General features: G+C 34.4%; 1 protein-coding gene across 4 annotated transcripts in view; it reads left to right on the forward strand.

Annotated features, from left to right (window-relative positions):
* Positions 1–21,116, forward strand: part of LOC5575902 — a 56,483-nt gene extending 35,367 nt beyond the window's left edge. For 2 of the 4 annotated variants that reach the window (XM_021844144.1, XM_021844143.1), the window contains exons 2-5: positions 10,870–11,332; positions 11,601–11,684; positions 19,787–20,037; positions 20,291–20,822. In XM_021844144.1, the coding sequence (XP_021699836.1) occupies positions 10,871–11,332; positions 11,601–11,684; positions 19,787–20,037; positions 20,291–20,417 (924 nt within the window). In that variant the 5' untranslated portion in view covers position 10,870 and the 3' untranslated portion in view covers positions 20,418–20,822. Of the gene's footprint in view, positions 1–10,869; positions 11,333–11,600; positions 11,685–19,786; positions 20,038–20,290 lie in introns of all 4 variants that reach the window. The other 2 variants (XM_001662227.2, XM_021844145.1) reach the window with 2 other exon arrangements.
* Positions 21,117–24,795: the final 3,679 nt, after the last annotated feature.

Genomic DNA, 24,795 nt, shown 5'->3' on the forward strand with positions numbered 1-24,795 from the left:
GCAAGTGCACCGATGGCGTCTGAATGTTTTTGTAATGCGTTTATTGTGTGTTAGTTCAATCTTATGCAAAATATACAACTATAACTTACAAAACTTAATAATTCCAAGAGTAAAACAATACACACGATTCTATTTCTTTCTAATAAAACACCAATATCAATGCTTCCTGTATTTAATGGACTTTGCTTGACTTAACTATTGTCGAATTGTGTATTGTGATTTTTTTTTTGTGTTAAAAATCTTGATTTCTTTGAAAATAATGTAAAATTTCAGAATCGGTGATCGGTGTGGTGTCGATAATCATCCTTAAATTTCTAGTTCTAAACAAGGAATAAAACATGATGTCAACCTGAAAGTTTGTGAGGATACTTGAAATGTATCCCTAAAACTGATTTTATCATCAAAATTCGCATCAAATAGCACATTTTGTTGAAAATAATTGAATTTCTGTTCGATGTTAGGAAATTCCTTTGGAAATTGCCTACATTTTGCCGTTTTCAGCGACATTCTTGAAGTTTGATTAGTTCTTGTTTCAAAAAATATTTCATTGTTAATAATTTAGCAAGCATATTCGAACTCAGGAAGCCTTAATTAACCCCTCTACCGGCAGCTTCATTATTACGGCTAAAAAAATATTCAAATCGCGATAACATTTTGGTATCTCAATATTTTTGCACGATTTTTTCACAAGCTCTCAAAAAACTCTTCTAGTTTTATAATATGTAGAATATATTCATATTGATAATTGGTCTTCTGGATCCGAAGATATTCAAAAATTCCTTGGGGGACCGACGCGTAGCCATAACCCACGTAAATATCTCAGGCTACAGAATTTTATCGTATTCGGATATTCACTCCTTGGAATGATACATTAATGCGAGTATGTTGTGAAAAAATGAAGCAATTTGGTGCAGCCGTCTTTGAGTAATGAGCATTTATGTTTCTGGTACCACGCTAGACAAATAAAAATCTTGAAAACTTAAAAAAACCTCATATCGTAATTTTTAGATTTCTCCAAAGATACTGAACTGATTCGTATATTTTTTTGGAGTCGCTCCTTATTACTTGGTATTGTATGATACACACTTTATTTTTTGATAAATTGACCAACAACAAAATGGCCGCCGAAGAAATTTTATATCGAGAATGTCGGTCCCCCAAGAAATATCGGAATATCTTCAAAACTAGATCACCAATGACTAATATCGACACGGATTCTTAAACTAGAAGAGTTTTTTGAGATCTTGTGAAAAAAGTGGTGCAAAAATATATAGAAACAAAAAAGTTATCGCGATTAGAATATTTTTTCAGCGATAAAAAATGAAGCTGTCGATAGAGGGGTTAAATGAAATAGATTTGTTTCCAAATTTTGATGAGCTGGTGGAGAATCGACTGTATGGTAGAATCAATTATGCTTTTCGGCTACGCGGTCTAGATTTTACAATGGCTTTCTATTTGCCCGACCTTTCGACATGGGAATTGTGTCTTCCTCAGGAGGTGAATATTGTTGTTGTATGTAGTCCTAGTTAGACGAAACGTCGGGCAAATAAAAAAGCCGTTGTAAAATCAAGACTGCGTAGCCGAAAAGCATAGTTGTTTCCAAAAGTAACAATTATCGCGTTGACAAGTGATCAATTTCACTCCGAAATAAGATCCCCTGGTTTTTCATTTTGGAGTTGATTTTTAGCAATAAAAATACATCTTTTAGAAAATATTGATAGATGAGCCAATGAGGTTCACCGTCGTATACTTGTTCTCTTGCATTCAGTTGTTTTACATTATCAACAGTATAGGAAACAGATCATTGAAACCGTGAAAAATAATCGATTTCACCCGAATTTACGGTGTCGATCCAATATTGTGTTTGAAGTAAGATATTTATATGAATCTCTAAACACCAAAAGGTAGGCAAATTGTAAGAGGAGGTGGGGTTTCAGGTTACTTTCACGCATTACAATTGATTTCTTTATTGTTATACAAAAAATGTTATCATAGAGGAAAATTTTGTTGAAAATCACAAAAAATCTTACGTAATTAATAAACAGCTCCTAATCTACCACTCCTGGAGAGTAAAACTACCTAACTCTACTCTACCGACCTTCAGAGTTGGCCTTTGAACTTCTTCTTATTGATTTTTGCTGAATTTTTCGACAATATTTAACATATATTGTTTTCTTTGAATTTTATATTTTAAAGCACATTTTACAATCCACTGTGTTCCACTATGGGCCAGAAGTCAAAATTTCGCGACAAAATACTAAGCACCTTCCAAATGCACGAAAATCAAGTAACAATGAATAAAAATATTAGTAAACATAAAAAAGTAATGTTTGAGACGACTAAGATGCATTGAATAGAATTTTGGTACCGGGAGTACCGGTACCGAAAGTACCGGTAATACCGACCAATTTTTGGTACCGAAATACCGGTACTGGAAAGCATTGAGTACCGGTATTTTCGGAGCTGATGGAAAATCTAATAAACGATCGAATCAATAAATTTCTTCACAAAAAATGGTACGTAAATTTGGTAAGCAGCGTTGATGGCGAACTTCTGATGTCGATCAAGGAACGTATTACATTAAGGTCTATTTTGATTATCATCTTTTCAGCACTAAGAATGGTTTATCTCCGTCCATAAAATCGTTAGAAGCACGATCATTGTTTGCATCTTGTTTCCGTTAAAAAAAACATGTTTTGGAACATTAAAAAAATCTGAGGGTGAAGTTGTTGAACGGAAATGATTTAGCAATTGGTTTTCAAGAGTGTTATCGATTTATCGATTAACGAAATGAAGCTGCTGAAGACAACTAGACAGCTAGGTATAAATGTAAAGAAAGGACTAAGGATATTGAGTCGTTGAAGATGATTCAATTGTGGTTCAAAGATTGATAGAGATTGTTCGTAATAATTTGTGTATTACGAGTCGTCCAAGTTCAAAGCGAAATATTTGTTGACATTTCACGATGCATGGGCATCAATTCTAGCAACATCCGAATGGACCCAAAAAAAAGCTTTCTCTGCATCTGGAAGTTATTTAAAAAAAAACGCCTGCGTATGGCATTTAACCATTAAATTTTGAACATACTTTGCATTTTCAAATCCTACTTTATGAATGAAAAGCAAGGTGACAACATAGTCCATAAAATATTATTTTTTTAAACGATTTTCAGCACCATATGCAATGTTACACAATACATCTGCAACTTTTTCGAATTTCCTATAAAACGGTCAACTGTGAATGGTTGAGGGACAGATTTGAATGAATGTGGTTTACGTCAGACAAAACTAGAATTTCAACAAATATTTTTGAGTTGGTATTTCATGAGTTAAAAAGTTGAAACGGTTCACTCATTTTCATTTTAGGAGCATGTTTTGTAGGGGAACTGGGGGTAAAATGAACACCCTAAGCATTTTTCATGTTTTCTTGCTTATAAAGCTGTCAGATTCTGTTTCAATTGCACAGAATTGAAGAAGGATGTTTATGCAATGTAACAAGTTGAAATATTGTGATGGAAACAGAATTTTATCAACATTATTATAATTTTGAAAAATGCTTTCCACAGAGTCAATGCTCCAAACATGTGGGTAAAATGAACATGTAACGGGGGTAATATGAACATATACTTGGGGGTAAAATGAACATACAGTGAGGGTAATATGAACATATACTGGGGGTAAAATGAACATGTAGTGGGGATAAAATGAACACCATTCTAATTGAACGGGTTGCGGCATGATTCTCGGCATCTGGTACATGATCAATGCATATTTCACAGATAATCCGGAATCGATGGAACGTTTAGCCGCGACCATTTGGATGGCTGTCCATCACTGTCTTTGTATTTCCTCCGGATAACTTTCGGCATCTGATATAAAATCCGGTAGTATTCGTCCTGCCATGGTGTTCATATTACCCCCATCTTGAGTGGTTCATTTTGCCCCCAAAGAATCAACATATTCAAATCATTTGTTTTAAGAACTTAGAAGATTAAAATGCTTCCTATTTTCGTCTGCTTATCATAAATACTTTAAAGATGTGATGTGCTACGCAGTTGGAAAGATTCATAAAGGATTTTAGTCATAAAAACGTTAAATTCCACAAGTAAAAATTTACATCATATGAGAAAACGAAGAGGCGTACTTTGTTTTTGTTTACTTTTACAACCTTTTACAGTTCAAGATCGCGCTAGAGTTGTCGAAATAGCTTCTTTGTCTGAGGATTAAGGATGGTGCTATGTTTTTCATAAAATTATAGCATAATTACCGTAAAACACTAACCTGTTCATTTTACCCCCCCTGTTCATTTTACCCACAGTTCCCCTAAGTGTTATAATTGATAAAAAAAGAAGAATAAGCTTCAGAAAACTGGTATTTATTGACAAATATGACAAAGTTGCAATTTTTTGACTAATCCCGTATGCTTTAAAATTATTGCAAAAAAAATCTTCCAGTACCGGTATTTTATTGGCGCTACCGGTACTGAGAGTTACAGTACCGCAGAACCGGTACTCATCAAAAGGTGTCGGTACTAGGAACCCTAGCATTGAAATGAGAATATTTGTAAGGATTGATTTTTTTGCGAAAATATGTTGAACAAATTGAAATTTGTTTATATTTTTATCAGAGATGAACCAGCCTCTGGCTGAAAATCTCTCTAATAAAGATAAAATAAATAAATAAATATATTTTTATACATTGTACATTTTCAAAGATATCATTTATACATTTCCAAGTGTTTCGTGTTTTGAAGAAACACTATGACGTTACTCAGAAGAGTTCAAAGTTCCTGAAGAATGTGATCATGTAGACATAATTGTTTTGAATGCATTGAAAACTATTCATTGAACATATACCTATTATGGATCCGACAGAAATTATTATTTTTTTTTTAAATTTTTCTCTTAATATTTGAATAGTACGCTGTGTTTATAAACATCGTAAGAAAGCAGCGCCACACTTAAAAACTGATTTTAAAAAGCAGCGAGTTGAGGCGCGTCGTGAGTCACAGTCAGGCTTGATAGAAACTCCTCTGCGAGGCAAAGAGGAGTCGATTTTGCCGTTTTTCTGAGGAGAAAAAACTGAACTAAAAATTTTCAATACAAATCCTCAAGCGATTCGAGTGAGAGTGCAAAAAAATGCGAGGATTTTTTTTGGTACTCTCTCTCTCTCTTGTTGCGATGCTCACCTTTACTCACACTTCAAAAGAACTCTTGAGTCTGCCGCCCGAACAAACAGTCCTCGGGGAGTTGTGAGAGTACCCTTTTTGATGGAATTTTACTCTGATGTGTTTTGTGCTGCATCTTCCTCGCTCATTTTTCGTTGCCTCTCTGCTTAGCATTTTTTCGCTCCCTCGCAAAGAAGCAAAGGCAGCACGCTGCTCTAGAGTGTTTCACCGAACTCTAATGATGTTGAGGAGCATTAGGGATGGTACACAAATTATGTCACGCTAAATTTCAACTTTTTCGACCCCCTCCCCCCCCTTTGTCACACTTTTTGTATGAGTCCTCCGAAAATTGTGTAAGGCTTGTCACGCTTGGCTTGACCCCCTCCCCCCCCCCCCCTTGGAGCGTGACGTAATTTGTGCATGACCCCTTATCAAGCCTGGGGATATTTTATAGCATATTTTATAGAATATTGGCAATGATGAAGCTATCATTAAAATTATGAAACACCTTATTTTCGCTGTACATAACCTATGATAAAGCTATAAAATCATCATATAATCATAGTCCAAAAATTAAAAAAAAACATAATATGCATTTTATATTTGTAGATGCTATGACTTTTTAAAAGGTAAAAATTTCACAATGAAACGCTTCAATTCTATTCAAATATTTGCTTTCGAGAATATATGGGCAGAAATACTTTAACTGTAATGGAATGGAAGCCTTACTTGATGTGGTGAAACATTAGATGAATACGGTTTACACAAGCTTTTGGACTCATGCAGGAAATTCTTTTACGAGGGTCATGAATTTTTTGTCAGATCTCGTATACGATTGAATTTAAATGGAAATAAATCAAGTAGATTCCTAATTTCTCATTTGCTTTCAACAAAAGAAAATGGACAATTTAATTTTTCATACGCTTAAACAACTTACATTATCTCAACAACTTGACGCTCAAGTTGATGATTTTTCTCTCAGCAATTTAAAAGTATTCATTTTATCTGTTGTTTTCATTATTTATTTTTTTCTTGCAATATTGGAAACCTCAAATAAATTCCTCTGTTATACCCTTATCATCACATACCTAACTTAGCTTCGTAAGAAATACGGAATATGGACGGACGTAAGAATACGGAGGTATACTTTAACTTTGAAGGTGAAATTCAAAATAAACCTTTTTTATACATCAGACATGAAAAATACATTAAGTTTGCTGTCCAAAAATGTACATACAATAATTTTTCTTGTCATGTGATCATGTATGGCTGTTTCCGTGACTTTTACCCAAAAAATTAAATTATTTAGTTTTAGTTGATGGATTGAATTAAGGTGAAGCTGAATCGAAGCCAAACCTCAAATTTTCAAGAGCACGGATCTGGAGAACCAAACATCCGTTTAAGCTGAAAACTTAATCGATTGGTCACTCGCTGGTGGTGCTCTTGAAAATTCAGGGTTTGTCTTCGATTCATCTTCACCATAACAGCAGCGAAATTGAACCGGTCTATCTCGTACAGCCGCAAATATATGCAAACACTATTGGTAGCACATGAAATATAGAAGTCTTGGCTTCCACCTCAAAGTGGTTGCAAGCCGAATACGGAGGTATACTTTTACTTTGAAGGCGAACTAGTTAAAAATAGTAAATAGTATGGTTTCATTGTAAAATCAATGGTAAAAATCAAAAGAAACCTTTTATTATATCAGACATGAAAAACACATTAAGTTTGCTTACCAAAAATGTACACACAATAATTTTTCTTGTCATTTTTCTTATCAAACCAAATTTCCTTAGGATAGGCTTTAAATAAAGTTTTTCAGTTTAAACATTATTTAACGCAATGAAGTGCAATGAAATGATGTTGTAATGTAAATAATATCGTTAATTTACAATCGCACATGTTCCCAATAATGAGAAATTCAACTTTATAATTCACTGCATTAAAAAAGGGTTTTTGGAATGATCTAAACCGAAATCAACCAGTATTATGTAGGTGGTTTAAAAGTGTGTTTGTCGTCTTTATTATAGTTACCGTAAAATTGAATATTGTTTTTCTAAATTTAATTTAATTTTATAAACGTTTTTTTTTTGGCATCAAAGATTTTCAATGTTTTCTAGTTTTTGTATCCCTAATGATATTTTTAAAATTATTTTATTCATCTCTCGATTCAAAACAATTGTTAAAAATGTCATGGTGGTTAGAATGCTATTCAAGTGAGAAGCTTTCACTTCCAATTTTGTAGAAATGAATTGAGATTTGAGAAAGTTATAATTATTTGTTGTTTTAGACGTGTGAAATGTAACATTCATTGCATTGAACTAAGGAAACGAAACGAAATTCCGCGGAATTCCACGAATTCTAATGAAGCGAAATTATTTTTTTCAGGTTTCGAATCGCTACATCAATAAAATTTCGTCAAAATTTTCCAGTAACGAAAGAAATAAAACGGAATATTGTGAAATATCGAGCTGATTTCGTTGGGTAAAACTAAAATTTAAAATAGAAAAATTATGGCACATGTTCCAGAGAAAAAAAAATATTAGAAGGTCATGAATATTTCATTGTGACTTAAAATATTACCAATTTTATAGGGAGGTCATGAGTTGAAATAAAGGTGAGAAATAAGATGAGCTCTTATTGAAAAAGTCCAAACGTCTCATGGTCAACTAACAACTACCAACTTGGTGTGATGTAATGCATGTAAAAGGATGTTGTACAGGGATTCATGGTACAATGACCGATCTAGTAAATAATCCTAGGGACACCTTCTTGATAAACCATGCAAAATTTAATACTTACCCACATTTATATGATTCCTTTCATGTTTCGTATTGGCCGCACCCACGACTTACCAGCATCACATGTAATATCGCAAATGACTGCTTCGTCCTAAAACTTATGAGTTTTAATATGCATTTTGACATAATTCCAAAAGAGAATATACATGATCATATTTTCGGAACAGATTTTGCAGAAATGGCCATTTGTTTCTCGAGATTCAACGAGCTATGTTTTTATTTCTAATAAATAGTAACAATATGCAAAGATTCACACTAAACCTTGGTATTCTGTTCCGCTCAAGAAAAGTGGGCTTCGTAGCCGTGCGGTTAGCGGCGTCAGTCGTTTAGGCGTATTGTGCTACGGAGCGTGGGTTCGATTCCCGCCCCAGTTGGAGAAAACTTTTCGTCAAACGAAAAATTCTTCACTGGTCCACTGGTCGTTCCGTGTGTCCGTTGTCTAATGTTAGTTTATGTTCAGTCTGTGCAGCTTATGGCTGAAGACGGTGTAAATTGTCTTTAAAAATTTCTTCGGAAGAAATGGTCAAGAAATTTTCTACAGTGAGCTCCATTTGAATTGGCATTTCCTTTTAACTGTGTTTATTCTGTCTCATATTCCGAACACATTGATTCAAATTCCGAACAGCACGAATAAATCGTATTCAAATGACTAATTTCGCAAATAAATTTATCTGAGCTCTGACCTCGAATTAAAGAATCATCACAACTCCCGTGGTATAAAATATATTAGGAGATAATTAAATTGAATTGCAATTGACTGCTTTTTTCTGATAATTTAATGACATATTTCAACGAAACATTTCAACCACACCGCCACACAAAAACAGAGTGTTCGGAACATGAGTCTGTTCGGAATTTGAGACAAAACGGTATTTTTTTTTTTGTGAAAAACGAGTTTTATTATATAACTCAACGTTTCGACGCAGGTATGACGTCTTCTTCAGGGGAAACTGTAATTACTTTACTGTTTTGAATAAAGCCATCACAATTTTCAGAGGAACTACATACTATTAGGATTATGATTTTAACATAAATCCTACTAGAATTATGAATAGATTAAAAAAATGCTATTGTTCAATGAAATTTTCATTAATATATCTTCAAGAATCTCTTAAGGTAAACATAAATCGAAGACAAACCACAAATTTACTCGGTGGTGGTAACAAATCGATCCAGTTTTCAGCTTGAACCGCTGTCTGGTTCTCTAGATTTGTGCTCTCGAAAATTTGAGGTTTGGCTCCGATAATTGATTTTTAACATACTTCTGTAAGATTTCTTTATAATCATTTTTGTGGCCAGAGCCACGAAAGAAGAACGTGCCGAGTTCTTTTAAAATCCGCACTAGAATCCTGTGAGACTTGAATAATGTGAAGGTTCCGCCAAATAGAACCCGAGGAGGATACTGGCCAGAAATATCATGCAAATTTTTGTATGAATGTTGTTTGTTATTCAATGCATGAGATTTCAACTTTTAACTACACATTCAATCACTTTAAGGCAATTGTACAATTTGGGACGTTTTTTGAGACGCTTGAAAATACGTGACTAGTTTTCGGGTCCACAGTCTTGTCCACACACTTTATTTATGTTTTTTTTTTATCAAAGACACCGCTCACAGTATACCTTCATTTAACCCTCTGATAACCAACACCGCGTCTAGATGGGGTACTTTTTGAAATTTTGTGTATATTTTAATAGCCCGTAACTTAAAATGATTTTCGTTGTCTTCTGACAGACTTTGGAAAATTTGACGATCATTAACGACTGGGGGTAATTTGCCCATGTTAAAGAAAACAGCGATTTTAATTAAAAAAAAATATTTTATGCTTTTTTTTTAATTAAACAGTTATCCATTTAAGGAAAGTGTACCAGTTATGGCCATAGTTGTTCCCCATTTGGCCATATGCAAAATTTTGATAGCCTTTACATTTTTAATATTTTTGAATATTTTAACATGAAGATCCTTTATTTTACTGCCAAAACACGAAAGATTTTTCAAAATGTGACGGCGTTCAAGATATCACGTATGGCGAAATAGGGAACCACTATGGCCATAACTGGTACACCTAACCTAGCTATTATGGGCCTTACAAATCAATTAAAAAAATACTAGCTTATGGCCGGTACGCTGATCATAAGTACTGTGCAAAAGGATATGACAAGAAACGGTCAATGAATGATTACGCTACCGAAATTACTTGAGATGTACGCTGAGTAAGTAGAGCTGATTTCATAACGTCGGTAACGCCTGCCGTACAAATCAAATGAAGCTGTCTTTTTTCCGTACGGAAAAATGTGCCGCTCAATTATTCTGCAAGTACTGCTCATACTGGATCGGCTGTCAAAATTACGTTGGGAAAAAAGAGAAATTTTACTCGAGCGCTTTACGTTTCAGGTGCATACTAGGCATTAACTGTGTTGCGGGGTAAAACGCTCCGCTTGAGTTCGGCGTTACTCATGCTGTAAACGTACACACACAGTCATGCTTGCTTATATGTTGCATACATCCGGGCGTTTGGTCAGATGTTATTGTTCAATAATAATATACATGCTGATGCGAAAAATGTGCATTTGTAAGGTTCCAATCTGCGCGTAACTTCAACGTGGCATTACGTTTGGTTAAATTTGAATTCAAACAGCTGTTTTGGTGAAATAGGGGTGGGCGTTTTGCTCGCACGAGTTGATTGAAGTTTAGGTCCTTCAATAAGCTTTTTAAGGAAAAATTTAGCATATTTATTAACAACTATGAGAGTGCACAAGTTGGCTCTCGGTGATAGTTTCTGAAATTTGTTTTTTTTATCGACCTAAAAAATGACCTTGAAAATCGCACAAAATCAAGAATCGGAAATTCGTTTCAACTTTATATTGTAATAATTTGATTATTATTTCTTTATATTTACAGAATGTCATCCCAAAAGGCAGCTGGTTGGACTTTAGTGTCAATTCTAATTTGCAATTTTGTCTTGATACATGCTTATCCACAAAATCATCCATCCCACACACAAATCCAGTCCCATCAACAGCAACCGTCCTATTACACTAACCCTCAACTGAACAGGAAATTCGCAGAAAAACCAAATGCCATCAAGAAAGTAGCCCTGGACGACATTGACGATATCCAAACCAACCAAATCCAGGATGGCGGATTCTCGTGGTCCAATATGCTGGGAATGCTAATGCAAATGGTGTTCAACAATAACAACAATGCCCCTACCAAATCCGATGATATTGATAATGGTGGTAGCTTTGCCCAATCGCCTTGGGCGAATGTGATTTCAGTTGGACTTAAGATTATCACTGCATTGCTTGGCGGAGGTGCCAACGACGGTATCGATAAGGTGGACAACGGTGGATCACCAATGCAGGTAATTATCAGCAGAAGATTAGAGTCACGATCTAGTACAGATCAATAGTATTTGCGTGTATTTAATGTTGTATACAGGTGATTGGTACATAAAAGATGTGTAACTTTTTGTAGTCATTGTAGCAATGTATCAAGCTTAAATTTAACGTAGCATACCATTGTATAGCCTATTACTGACTGATTCTATAGAGCTTAAACCCCCCAGTAGGAATTACTAGACAGTAGATATTGGTTATCAGCACAAACTTTTGGATTATCTCTCTTCGCAGAATGTGCTCGCAGCTGTATTCACAGCTATGTTCGGTGCAAAGGACCCAGATCAAGTGAACACAATGGCAAAACAAGCTGGTGAGGTATGTAACAGTAATTATATGATATTTTCACAGCACTTAATGTATTCGAATGGGAAAAGTATACATATATTTGGGTAAAATTGATCAAACTTTCATAAGATTTAATTTTTGTTTTCAATGGCACACCAATATTAATATAAACTAGAGGACATAGTTTATCATACCTTTCAAAAATAATGTGTGTGTCTATGTAGTTTGTAGAGTAACCGAACATCCCATTGCCTTATTGTATCGTATTATATTTGTATATTTTTTATACCTGAACACAGAATTTGCACATGACGGTTGAAGTAAATTTCTATAACTGAATTTCTGTGAACTTCTGAAATAAATGTATGATATATTTAAAATAGATAAGAATAAAATGAGACCTACCCATTTTTCACGATTTTTAGGCTGTATTTGTCTCTAAATTGATGCAGGTTGCACACTGTCGAAATTGTTTTTCAGATTTAAGTTTACTGAAATGGGTTGCATTATTGAGCACATAAAATCAATGAAAATCGATCAATTTCACCCGAATGTATAATACGTGGAAAAGGTAACGAATTATTTATTTCTTATATTTGGTTGTAGCCGAAATTCTTCAATGACTGTATAAAAATATTTGTATGATACGGTGATGCACACCGTTTGGCGAACAAAATCATTAAAGTTCACATAAAACAGAAAATTTATTTTAAAACAATTTTATTTATTTCAATTTTATGACTGATTTCTAAGCATTGTTAAGCAAAACGCTGTGCGTCACTGATGTAAACCATGTAAATAAATGCACAAACATATTTTGGGGCCTTCAATTGCATAATTTTCCTATTTGAAAAAAAAATCCCATTAAATCATTCCAAAATCTGTTTCTTGTTTCATGATTACGATTTTGATCTAAATTTATGTTTTATTGTAACATGTTTCGAGTGAAATCGATTCTAATTCAAAAAGCACGACCCTACCTAAGCATTTAAGATAAGTTATAAGTATAACTAAAATGATTAAGAGGGATCCTGTTTTTTCCAATTTCTTTCTTTTTCAAAATTCTCATTGTTAAGGATTTTTCAAAACCCTATTCTACATAGCTAACTATCTTGCTAAATAAAATTAGCTTGTACATTATTTTTCATATCTTACGGGACTATTATTGCTGGAAATCTTCGTTATGTTATGCTATGAATAATTCTTCCCTATAAACTAAACTGTTTCTGTGTTATTATTTTTAAATGTACCTCCAAATTGAAAAGTTTACCCACCATTTTGTAAGGCCTGAATAAAATTTGTATCTAACTATAGACTGTTTTAAAACCCATAGACACACTTCGTTTTCATAATAAAACACTCTAAAATAAAAGAAGGTATTTATAACGGTAGATTGTCGATAAGGGATCATCCATAACTGACGTAACATTTTTGTGGCCAATTTTTGACACTCCCTCCCCCACCGTAGCCTAATTTCCCATACCTAATATATGATTCGCCATAAAATCGGCAAGGTTTCATGGAGAAATTTCAATGATGCATATGTTGTGGGTCTCGCACTATCAAAGTTACCCCGTTTTACGGTAACTTCTAACTTGGCGCTCTTAAGGTTTTTCAGTGAGGTGAATATCATTATATAGATGATGTCAAATTTGATACCGTAATTTTTGTTTAAAATTAGTTCAATCATGTATGGACATATTTTCGAAAATGCAATGAAAATTTTCAAAAATGTTCGTTTCAATTTTTCACATAGTGCAGGTAAAATGAACATCCATCTGTTTTGTTAATTATAAAAATATGTGAAAATTAAGCTATTTTAGTCTGAATTAGTATCGCTGCTTTAGATAATACCCCTCTTTATAATGAGCAATTCTCGCTGAAACCAGGCCGCCATCGGCACCCATCGTTAGAATTCCAATTTTATGTCACTGATCGCTAGCTTTCGATAAAACTTAAGGGTGGTCCTTTTTGTTTTCTCAAATTGGTGGACCCCTCGTACGCCAGCTAGCTAAACAGTTTGCAAAAAAGCCCATTTTTTGATAAATCTTGGGTATTTCTTCACGTGATATGTCTCATATTTCCCTTGGAACACATACCAAACTTAATGGCATCGTATAGAGAAAGGATATAGCTTTCATTTGAAGTTAAAAAAAATCCGGCGGCCATTTTGAATTTAGCCGCCATCTTGAATTTTGTTAGAAAAATCGTTTTTTCACCATTAGCGCACCGCTCGTTTTGAATTCTGAGATCACCATCAGAAAGCTGAGGAAAAATTGCGTAAGATAGGCTACAGAAACTAGGTGTGCAATGGTATTTACCCTATGAAATGAACGATTTTCTAAAACATGTTCCACGATTTTGACGTATATGGCGAGTTCAACATTTGTTGTGCGATACAACTATACAAGTTCATAATTTTTCTGTCAGAAACAAGAATCAGAAACAGAACAAGATATCATTGAGGTGTTCATTCAACCACCTTTTCCCCTACAGATTTATTTAAAAGTTTTGAGTAGCAGAAATTGATGTAGGGCTGGTAGCAGGGCTTTTCCATGATACTTAATCTCTATTTTAATGCAAGTCTCTAAAAGTCTATATTTTTAATGCAAGGTCTCTAAGGTGTCTATTTTAATAAAAATTATTTTAGGGGTCTCATTGTTCTGATTGCAGCGCATCCTTATGCAAAATTCTACAGGCACCAGAGAAAAAAAAATCAAAGACTATAACGCGTCTATTCGGCTATAAATCTTCTAATGGTTTGTCCAGAGATTTCATCTGGAATAGTTCCAGGGACTCATACAGGGATCTCTCTAGAAATTCTTCTGAAGATTCTTCTTCCAATTCTCCAATGATTTTTCAAAATATGCTTGAAGGAATTTCTTCAGGAAATCATTAAGCATTCTAACGATAATACTTCCAGTAATTTACTCAGGGATTACTAGTTCCTCCAGGTATTTTTTTCTATTCTTTATTATACTCTAAACGTGAATCTTGGAGGACTTTCTTGAAAAAATATCTAAAAAAAAAATAGAATCTTATAGGTAATTTCTATGGTTATCCTTGAAAAAACAAGTTACCTTGTTGACATATCTGAAACAAAATTGTTGGTTGAAATCCTTAGGAATATTCTTGGAAGAATTCCACGGAATATAATCACTCAGAATATTCCGTGAATAATCTATGAATCTTTAGAAAATATCTAAAATGTCACAAAATTCCTAAAGAAAATCGTGAATAAATACTTACAGTAATACTATCGTAATGTCAAGAGGAATTGAAAAATAAGAGAAATGTCTGACCTGATTCTATAATGAAGGATCAAACTCTTCTCTCCCAGTTCATATTAGGTTACGTATTGTATTTCTGTTTGGTCCATTTTCAGTCTCTTTTAGGTTCCTATCTGGTCTCTTTTTTGTTCTTTTTTTCCTATATTCAAGAATCTTTACCACTATCAGCCCTGCTGCGTGATCGATAGAGTCATTTCAAAATAAATATTCAAATAATTGTGTTCCTTGATCTTACAGGTTATATAAATTGCATTCGAACCTCAGACTTCATTGAGAAAGCTTCCATTACTGTTGAAAAAGTTACGTTAGAAAATCATTAGGAATTTGACTCTATTCCAGGATGACACTTTACTTGTTTATATGCATCGTTTTTAAATATTTATTAATCTTCTTGTTTCTCGTGAAGTTAATAAAATCCTATTCTGAATGCTTTAATATTTTGTTTTAGTAGATGCATAGAGATAGATAGGTACCCTTATTTAAGATATTTGCAGTCCGAGGCTGTCTCATCTCTTTTTTGTTATTATAACAATTTTTATATGAGCTGATTTCCATAAATTATTCCGGATTTATGGACACACCTTGAATCTTTTAAGTCACATGATGCGCTTCCGAAAAGTTTGTACTACTGAATTGATTCTAATTATTTTTAAAAAGTTTGACTATAAATATGTTTGTCAAAATTTGTAGGGGCCTCTAAACTGTGGGGCCCGGGGGCCATGGCCTCCTCGCCCCCCCCCCCCCTGTAAATGCGGCCCTGCTTTGCACCCTAGATCATATCTAGGTGTTTGAGGTCATTTATTCTACACATTAGCGAAAATAACTGCTTGGGCACTTTCATGATTCATTTCGGCATCATGGATATTTCTCGGCCAAATTATCAGAAATTCATCAGTAAAATACACTGAGATATGAAGCATATTGGCACAATACGAGCCCAGTAATGATAAAAAAAACTTTGTGTTGAAATTAATCAAAAGTACCAAAAAAGGATTCATCTCCATTTTATTTTTAGATTTTACAAAGTTCTCCAATTTCACCAGTAGGTAATCGGAGTTTTTTTTAGAACTGGCACATATTTTTTGAATTAATAAATATTTAAATAAACCAACAATAATCAGAACTCGCACGATTCATCCAAGCAGGCGCAGTAACGCCAAATACCACCCAATAAAACACTCCTCTTTACCGAATTACTGCTAAAAAACGTGATCTCGAAAAATAACTAAACAATTAACACGGTCGCCCGTGGCGAAACCAATAGCCGACTTTCATTTTTCTTATACATTCTACTAATAAAATACATGCTATTAGCACATCATAAAGCAAATAGCTTTTGTAAATGTTTACCAGGCATGTGGTAGGGATAGCAGGGGGAATAGTCTCAACTTTCAACCCCATACTATTTCGGCTTATTTGGTATGAAAATACGAGAATAGGCTCATTATTCTTGTAGGCTGCTAACTAGTGCTTTAAAGTCATTTGAATATTTAATCGTCAACATTAAAGATAGTTTGGATCAAGCAAACAACGCGGGTTTTTCACCATTTAATCTTGTGTTTAGATAAGTACCTTTCATTATTTTATAACTTCATGGAAACTATGCACTTGAAAAAGGGAAACGCCTAACTCGAATGTGTGAAAAATTACTTTTCTGAAAGGGTCAAGAAAATCATTTGTAATTGATCGCATTAGTAGGCGGATTCCGGCGCATATCTTCTTCTAAGAAAAGACAATTTTCTTGCTGATGAGTTATGGAACAAAATGTCTTCTTTTCGAATAAAATGTGCAAATGTGCAAAATGCAAATATACGACTCGTGCTGTAAAAATCGAGTCCTGCAACGAGTTACGTACAACATTTTTTGCCTTTTCGTAGAAGACCACTTGAGGGTATCAGAAATTATATCGGAATGCCTTCACCATTATTTTACAGTTTCTGAAAAACTGTTGTGTAATAATAATTACGCAACTCAAAACAGTTGCGTATTGAGAAACCGTTGCGTAATGAAGCATAACAGCACTGATTTCAGTTGCGTAATGACTATTCCCGCACAGTATACTTCAGTGCAGGAAAGTAGGCCGTTTCATGACAGATTGGCGTGATGAAAAACAGCCTATTACGATGAGAAATTGCAAAAAAAAAAGTTTATCAACTATTGTTAAAAATTAAAATTCTAAAATATTTTTTTCATTTTTTTTGTTCCTTATTTATTTTTATCCCCCCCTCGTATCTCCAAGGGGTCTCGGACATAAAAGAAAATTAATATTTGTATCAGTATTATGTAGATGAAGATGACATATTTCTTGAGAAAAGAACTTCTCTATAGAGAAAATGTACTAGTCATAGCCATAGCTTTTGAATTGCATGAAAGCCAAAATAGGAGATTTCTGATTAGCTTATTTAGTTATTAGACAAACATTGTAATTTTATAGCGAGTAATCCTCTGCCTGATAGAGATTAAATTAGTGTTAAAGGGAAAAGTAAAGTATCCTTGAGCCACTTTTGATTGGTGATACTATTCATGATAAATATAGCCTTAGCCTCGTATTAACGTCCTCAGTTAAAAAGCAAAATCTTTATCAAGGTTTCCTGGTTTGATTTTTGATACGGTTCAGGAATTGATCTGAACAGTTAAGGAATTCATCAGATTGAAGAATTCGTATATTTTTCATATAAAAATCACATAATGTTACAGAGTTTATATCAAGATGGTACAAAAAATCATTTTTGCTCCACATCGTTAATTCTATTCTAGATCAAATTCTGAGTGTCATCCCAAAATTTGAGATTATTTCGATAAAACTGACTCTGTACAAGACCCTTAAGGCTGATTTGCTGCTGACAATAAAAGTTATCGCCTATTAAATAGGAAACGAGATTTTCGTGGCGTGGGGAATTTCTTCCAATAAATGATCAAGAAAATCACTTTTCATTGATCGCAGTACGCAGTTGAGAAGAAATGTCATTTCAAATGAAGCTCTCTTTAGGAAATTGCTTGACCCATTCAGTCAAAGAATTTCTTTACTTTTCTTGAACGAAACAGCATACTTAGCTTTAAGGGGAAGTAGGCCACCATTGAAATTTGTACGCGATATTAATGATTGATGATATTGCATTTCACAATATCGGAGTAATGAAAATCAGTTTAAAGTTTAAAAAATAAAATATCAGCATGCATTTAACAGTGTACAGTGAAACTTTTTCAAACCAATATTGACTATAAGTACCAATTTTATTACCGTAAAACGGGGTATGACCCTTCTCGTAATAAATTCAAGTCAACATTTTTCGTTGAAATATTTTCAATGTGTGAATGGTGCTCCTTTCTCTTTTATTCATGAGCTTAAGAAAAACAAGGTTTTGCGAAAATTGAATTTCGTTCATGCGTTTTTTTTGTTTTCAAACTTTTCAAAATAGCGATACCCATGGTTATGGATGACGTTACCGAACATATCTCACATGAGTACTGCAAATGATATGAGCAAGGAAAATAGGGTTTTTACTATAAATCGCATCGCCGAAAACGATTTCGCTGTAAACATTTTCATAGGCATGTTCAATTCAACTAGATTAACGAATTAGTATGAACAGTTAGGAAATTGCCTACATTTAGGCTTATTCCGCGGTTCAAAGTTTTATTTTTTAATAACTCAAAAGGTAAAGAGTTTGGCCATCATATTCGGCTCCAGGGTGAATAATGAGTAAGTAATGGTATTTTAAATGTTATCGAATATTGTTCACATGGGTGATCAATGTTACACCATACTGGCTAAATAAAAAAATAATTTTGAACATGTTTAAAAAATATAGTACACAGTCACGAGCGATATGTTCCAGTTTTAGTTTTAAAAATATAAAACTTGTAATAATAGCGTTTTCAAATGATTTTTTTTTAGGAAATGTTACTCCAATGCTACCCTGGATTACAGTACTTTGAAATTGCGAGCTGAAAAGTCAACATGGTTGTTAAAAAATAATGACCGGCTACTTATCCTTAAAGTTCGTAGGGTAATACTATGGGAAAAGTTGTCAATTCATTCAATCAGTCATAGTGGTTGCTCAGGTACTCTTGAGGGTTAGAGCTACACTGATACTACATCAGCTACAACTTTGCTGAAGATTGCGTATTCAAATCGGACGTTTCAATCATTGGTTATTGATTCATATTCAATAGGAAATTCTTCAACAGTGCTCATTGATCTTCTAAACACAAAGAATTGCTACATCTGGCCCGAAAAATAGCACGCACAAATCCTGGCTACTATGTTTTACTGCATATCCAGTGATGCCTGCAGAGTAGTTCAATTATTAGAGCCAGATTTTCCACTCACACAAAAAAAAACAATAACCTATTATTGAGACATCCGATTTAAATACGGTATTCGGCAAAATTGTAGCTGAAGAATCTTTCTAACAGTTTCAGCTTGATTTCAACCCTTCAACCCCATATGGGCAAACACTATGACTGATTGAATGAGTTGCTCTTTTTTCATATGGAATTACTATAACTTTGAAGATGCAGTTATGCAGTTTCGGCAGTTTTAGTTCTAATCTAAATGAGCTAAAATTTTGAGACGACACTCAGAATTTGATCTAGAATCGTATTAGCGGAATGGAGCAAAAACGATTTTTTGAACCACTCTAGTGTACATAACACAACATTTTTTGGAAGTTCCTTCACAAATGTTTGAACAATTATGAAAGTTTCCAAAAATCTGAACAAACCATGAATTGATGTTCAATTTACTTCTTTCGTTTTTCGTGATCCTGTTTAATCTGCGTTCGAGGTCAACGACTGCACCTTTATCCTATGTGTTGTTTGTTTTTTCATTCATTTTAGTTCATCAACATCGTGGTCAATTTGCTGGATGCCCTGAAGACATCGTTCTCGCACCGCTCCATGTCAGCAAGAAGTTTGGGCAAGAAAGATTCGTTCAGCGATGCAGCAGTTGCTGGAATCACCGTTATGAAGACGTACGCTAGGGCTTACCATAACTCGGAGGACAAATGCCTGCTAAAGTACATTTGCGAAGCGAACAATGACTGCATGAACTCGATCGGAGGATCCAGCATTTTCTGCCAAGTTGGAAAGTAAGTGCTTTTTTTCATCAGCTCAAATTGTATAATTATACATAGCTACATGATCGAATGAATTGCGGATTCCATGCAACATTAAAGCAGTTCAAATCATAAATTCGTTTGAAAATTCTACAAATTCTTTTTCGCCAGATTAAGAATTTATCGGGTTTATTGCATTATTTTTAATCCATTTTGCAAATGTTTCTATCTTGTTAGATTATTTCAAATTTATTAATGTATTCTTATCTTTTATTTTTCATTTTAGCTATGCCACCAGCTATATTCTTGAACGGCAGACTTCTAAATCGTTCGAAACTTTGTATGAAGCAGGACGAAATGGCCGATTAGGTTTGGATTGTCGACAACTTTATCTGGAGTGCAATGAAGTCTAGATGCTCACCTTACATAGCTAAACTTTGAAACAACATCTCAAAAACTGGCATATCAACCGTCTTTACAAAACATGTGCCTTAAGCATTGAACTGGAACCATCAAAAAGTTAAAACGAACGCATTTTACCATCGTCGAACTACGTTACCTTTTTCGAAAAATGGCGTTTTCGAAGAAGTAAAACTGCTTATGCGTCTGTTACGGCATGTATGTGTCAAACATTAAGCAAGGAGTCCTATGCAGTTCGTATTAGGACCATGTGATTCCATCCAATATCAGTTTTGAGTTTCAGATAGCATTTATTACATTCCCTGTCTACGATGCACCAAAGCAATTCTTTCTATACTTTTGCCTTAACTCAAATTCACAAGCCTTCGAAAAGGTATTTATAGATGATTACTGAAATGTGAAATGATAAAATAATTCCGTTACAAAATGTAGCTTCCATTGATCAAAATTTTCTACATATCATACAAACATTAAGATTGAACAAAAGTTTTACATACATTTATGTTCGTAACGTTTTTCCCGATAGTGCGTTCGAGTTTGTATATGTATGTTTATTTATTTATTTATGTTATTTATTAATTTATCTTTACACTTCTTTAATTAATATTCAATGGATGAGCACATTACCTTGTGTTCATTTTGTCCATTAAATGTCAATTATTTTTCTACTCTTAATAAATTATAAAAAAATATACTGACTATTGTTATAATGTATCACAAATGGCCTTTAAGGGTTTATAAAAAGAGAACGGACAAACAGGTAAGCCAGAGTCAAAAGGCGAGCTAGGTCACCAGTTGAAGCAGTAGCGTAGCTAGGGGGGTGTGGTGGGCGCGTTCCTGGGCCCCAAAACCGCGTTTAGGAAGTTTTTTTCTTAGTACCGTAAACCGGGGGCAAATTGATCACTGGGGTGTATTTGATCAGGTCGCTACCAAATAGCATTACCTTGCAAGGATACCTAATACTTCGTTGGCATCACAGACATTCCATGTTTTCTAGTTTATAGATGTCTAATGATGATTTTCAACTATTCCATTTTCATCAATGTCAATTTTGCATAGAAATATTTCAAGTTTTTGAAGGTGTTAGCAATACTGCTGGAAATGTCGGTACTACACAATCGGCTGGTGCTAAGCCTGCATGCAAACTTTGAGTGTTAAAATGTTATGTAAGCTTCAGTGTGAACTCCTGAACTCATTTTTGAAATCGTACCGCATTACAAAAATAGTTTTTTGCTCATAAAACAGTTTATTGTTGAATGACGTGCTTATTTCAAGGGAAATTGCATACATTTAGGCGTATTGTGCAGATTTACACAGTTTAATTTTGCATTAAAATGATGATATACACGAGTTGTAAGAATTTTGACATCATTTTCTGATTCAGGAGACCCAAATTTAGTAGATAGGGAAATTTAACTTTCTAAAATATGCTGTATTATATAGTGATCAATTTCACCCCAATGTGCCATTTTCATTTTTTGATATTAAAACTAATTTTATGAAATGTTAAATTTTATTTCATAAAAAAACGATTACATAAACTGATAGAGATCAATGAAGTACTGATTTTACCGAAATAAATTTGATAATATTTGAATTCTAAAGGATTACATGACAAAAAGTTGTGAAATAGTGATCAATTTGCCCCCGGATTACGGTAGTAGTAATTTGATTCATAGCAAACAAACATCACATAATAAATTTTTTTATTATTATTATTAACTTTATTCGAGAGACTTCCAGCCCGTGGTTGGTTCATCTTAACATAATAAACTTTGATTGTGAATTGGCAATCGCTTTTATGTGCGAGATTACTTGAGAGGTACAGAGCCGGTGTCCGGCCATTTGGCCGAATGCCATTCGGCCGAAATGGTCATCAAATCAAATTCCTACAACCATGATGTGTAGGGTTCACAAGTGTGGCCCAATAACTGATAAGCTAATGATTTGTTGATATTGATATTGTTGATATTATATCATGTTTGTCACTATATAAGAGCTCCAATAGAACGATAACATCGACCCTTTATGAGATGAACCAGCCTAGGGCTAAAAATCTCAATAATAAAGAAAAAAAATCGGCCCTTCAATTCAGGACGAAGTTGTGAATTGCACACATCGCGTCAAGACTCTGAAGTAATGATTTCATTAGAAATTTTTCCTTCTTTGAAACATAGGCTATTCTTTCGAGTTATACTGGTTCCTTCTTCTTCTTCTTTCTGGCGTAACGTCCCAACTGGGACAAAGCCTGCTTCCCAGCTTAGTGTTCTTATGAGCACTTCCACAGTTATTAACTGAGAGGTTTCTTTGCCAATTGACCATTTTTGCATTTGTATATCGTGTGGCAGGTACGATGATACTCTATGCCCTGGGAGTCGAGAAAATTTCCAACCCGAAAAGATCCTCGACCGGTGGGATTCGAATCCACGACCCTCAGCTTGGTCTTGCTGAATAGCTGCGCGTTTACCGCTACGGCTATCTGGGCCCCATTATAGCTTATATTTTAATTGGGAATTTTTCCTTCTTTACGTCATTAGCAGTTCTTTGTAGTTGAACTGATGAAATGGTTATATGCATTACTATTATTTTTATTTAGTTGGTGTTACATCAATTAATTTGATAAAACCTCGTTAACGATGTTACGCCAATTTACTCGGTCCATGGCTGTGTCTCTCCAACTTCGATTTTGGCTAGAGTGTCCATTCCCGGCCATTTTGCTCGTCCCGGGATTCGGGACAAAAATCTATGCTTGTCCCGGGAAATCCCGGGATCCCGGGATTTATAAAATTTTCAATAAAACTAGCATTTCGGTTGAAATGGAAGTACAAATTAGACTATACAATTTTTTTCAATGAAATAAACAGGTAATGTAACTTTTCAAAACAATATGTTAATTATAGCAAATCACATTTCAGATTAGACTTTCTTATTCAGATGAAGTAACCTAACAAGAATCAAAAACTTAGCTTGACTAATTACGGGTTTGCTATGGATTTTTTTTTTCAATTTCTCTATAACACTTATGAATGAAAATATGATAAAAACTTAAGTCATAATTTTAAAGCGATTTGCTTCAAAAATTTGAAAAAAACAATAAAAACTTTAGAACGAAAGAAAAAATGAAAGATCATTGAAGGAATTGCAGATCATGCTAAAAGTTAATTACTAAAAATTATTGACTGAAGTTTGGTCAAAATTGAGTTGATATTAGTTTTCATTAGGTATATCTTCTAATGATCTTTCAACTGCACTAACGAGAAATCATTTTTTGTTCAGTAAAATTAGGAAAAAACATCAAGTCGAATTGTCCCATAATGAAAAGTATACGCATGTAAGCCCCCAGCAGATTTTCGCATCGCATAACACAAAAATTAATCGCTATTTGGTCATCTCTATATTTTTCTTGGAAAGGTAACAGAGTGAAAAGAACATTGAGATCGAAACATGTTCCAATCTCCTGGATTTTCCTGAATATTTGTAATGAAAACGAGATTGAAAACTTCTCAGTCAATTTTCTCAATGCCTAGTTTTCACAGATGGTACTGACTTGCGATTTGTGATTTAGGTGTACTTTCAAATTTGCTATCTCAGCATAGGCGTATAAAAGCAGCTAATGTTAAAGAGAGAAGGATTAAAACTTTGCAACTAGACAAATCAAAATATGTGTTTCTTACTTGCCAAATTATTCTTTTCATGAAAATAATTACTCATTCGTTCTCTTTTTCTTTATGCTTTTCTACTTTATCAAATAAGGTTAATAGTGAGGAAAAATGTCATTGTTTTTCATTGGAATTAAGTTGTTTTCATCAAATTCTACATATATTTCGGGAATCCCGGGATTCCCGGAATGTCAGAAATAAAATCCCGGGAAACAGGAAATCCCGAAATTTGTCAAATCCCGGGATTTTTTTGTCCCGGGATGTCCCGGGATGGACACTCTAATTTTGGCCCACGTTCTCCAGATCTTGTTGCACCTGATCAAGCCACCTCGCTCGCTGTGCTCCCCGCCTTCTTGTGCCAACCGGATTTGACGCGAAAACCATCTTTGCAGGATTGTTGTCCGGTAGTCTTGCAACATGCCCTGCCCAGCGCACCCTTCCGGCTTTCGCAACCTTCTGGATACTGAGTTCGCCGTAGAGTCTAGCGAGTTCGTGGTTCATTCTCCGCCGCCACACACCGTTCTCCTGCACTCCGCCAAAGATCGTCCTAAGCACCCTTCGTTCGAACACTCCAAGTGCTTGCAGGTCCTCTTCCAGCATGGTCCATGCTTCATGTCCATAGAGGACCACCGGTCTTATAAGCGTTTTGTACATGGTACATTTGGTGCGGGGGTGAATCTTTCTCGACCGCAGCTTCTTCTGGAGCCCATAG

The sequence above is a fragment of the Aedes aegypti genome, chromosome 2, assembly GCF_002204515.2.
Source record: "Aedes aegypti strain LVP_AGWG chromosome 2, AaegL5.0 Primary Assembly, whole genome shotgun sequence".
NCBI lineage: Eukaryota > Metazoa > Arthropoda > Insecta > Diptera > Culicidae > Aedes > Aedes aegypti.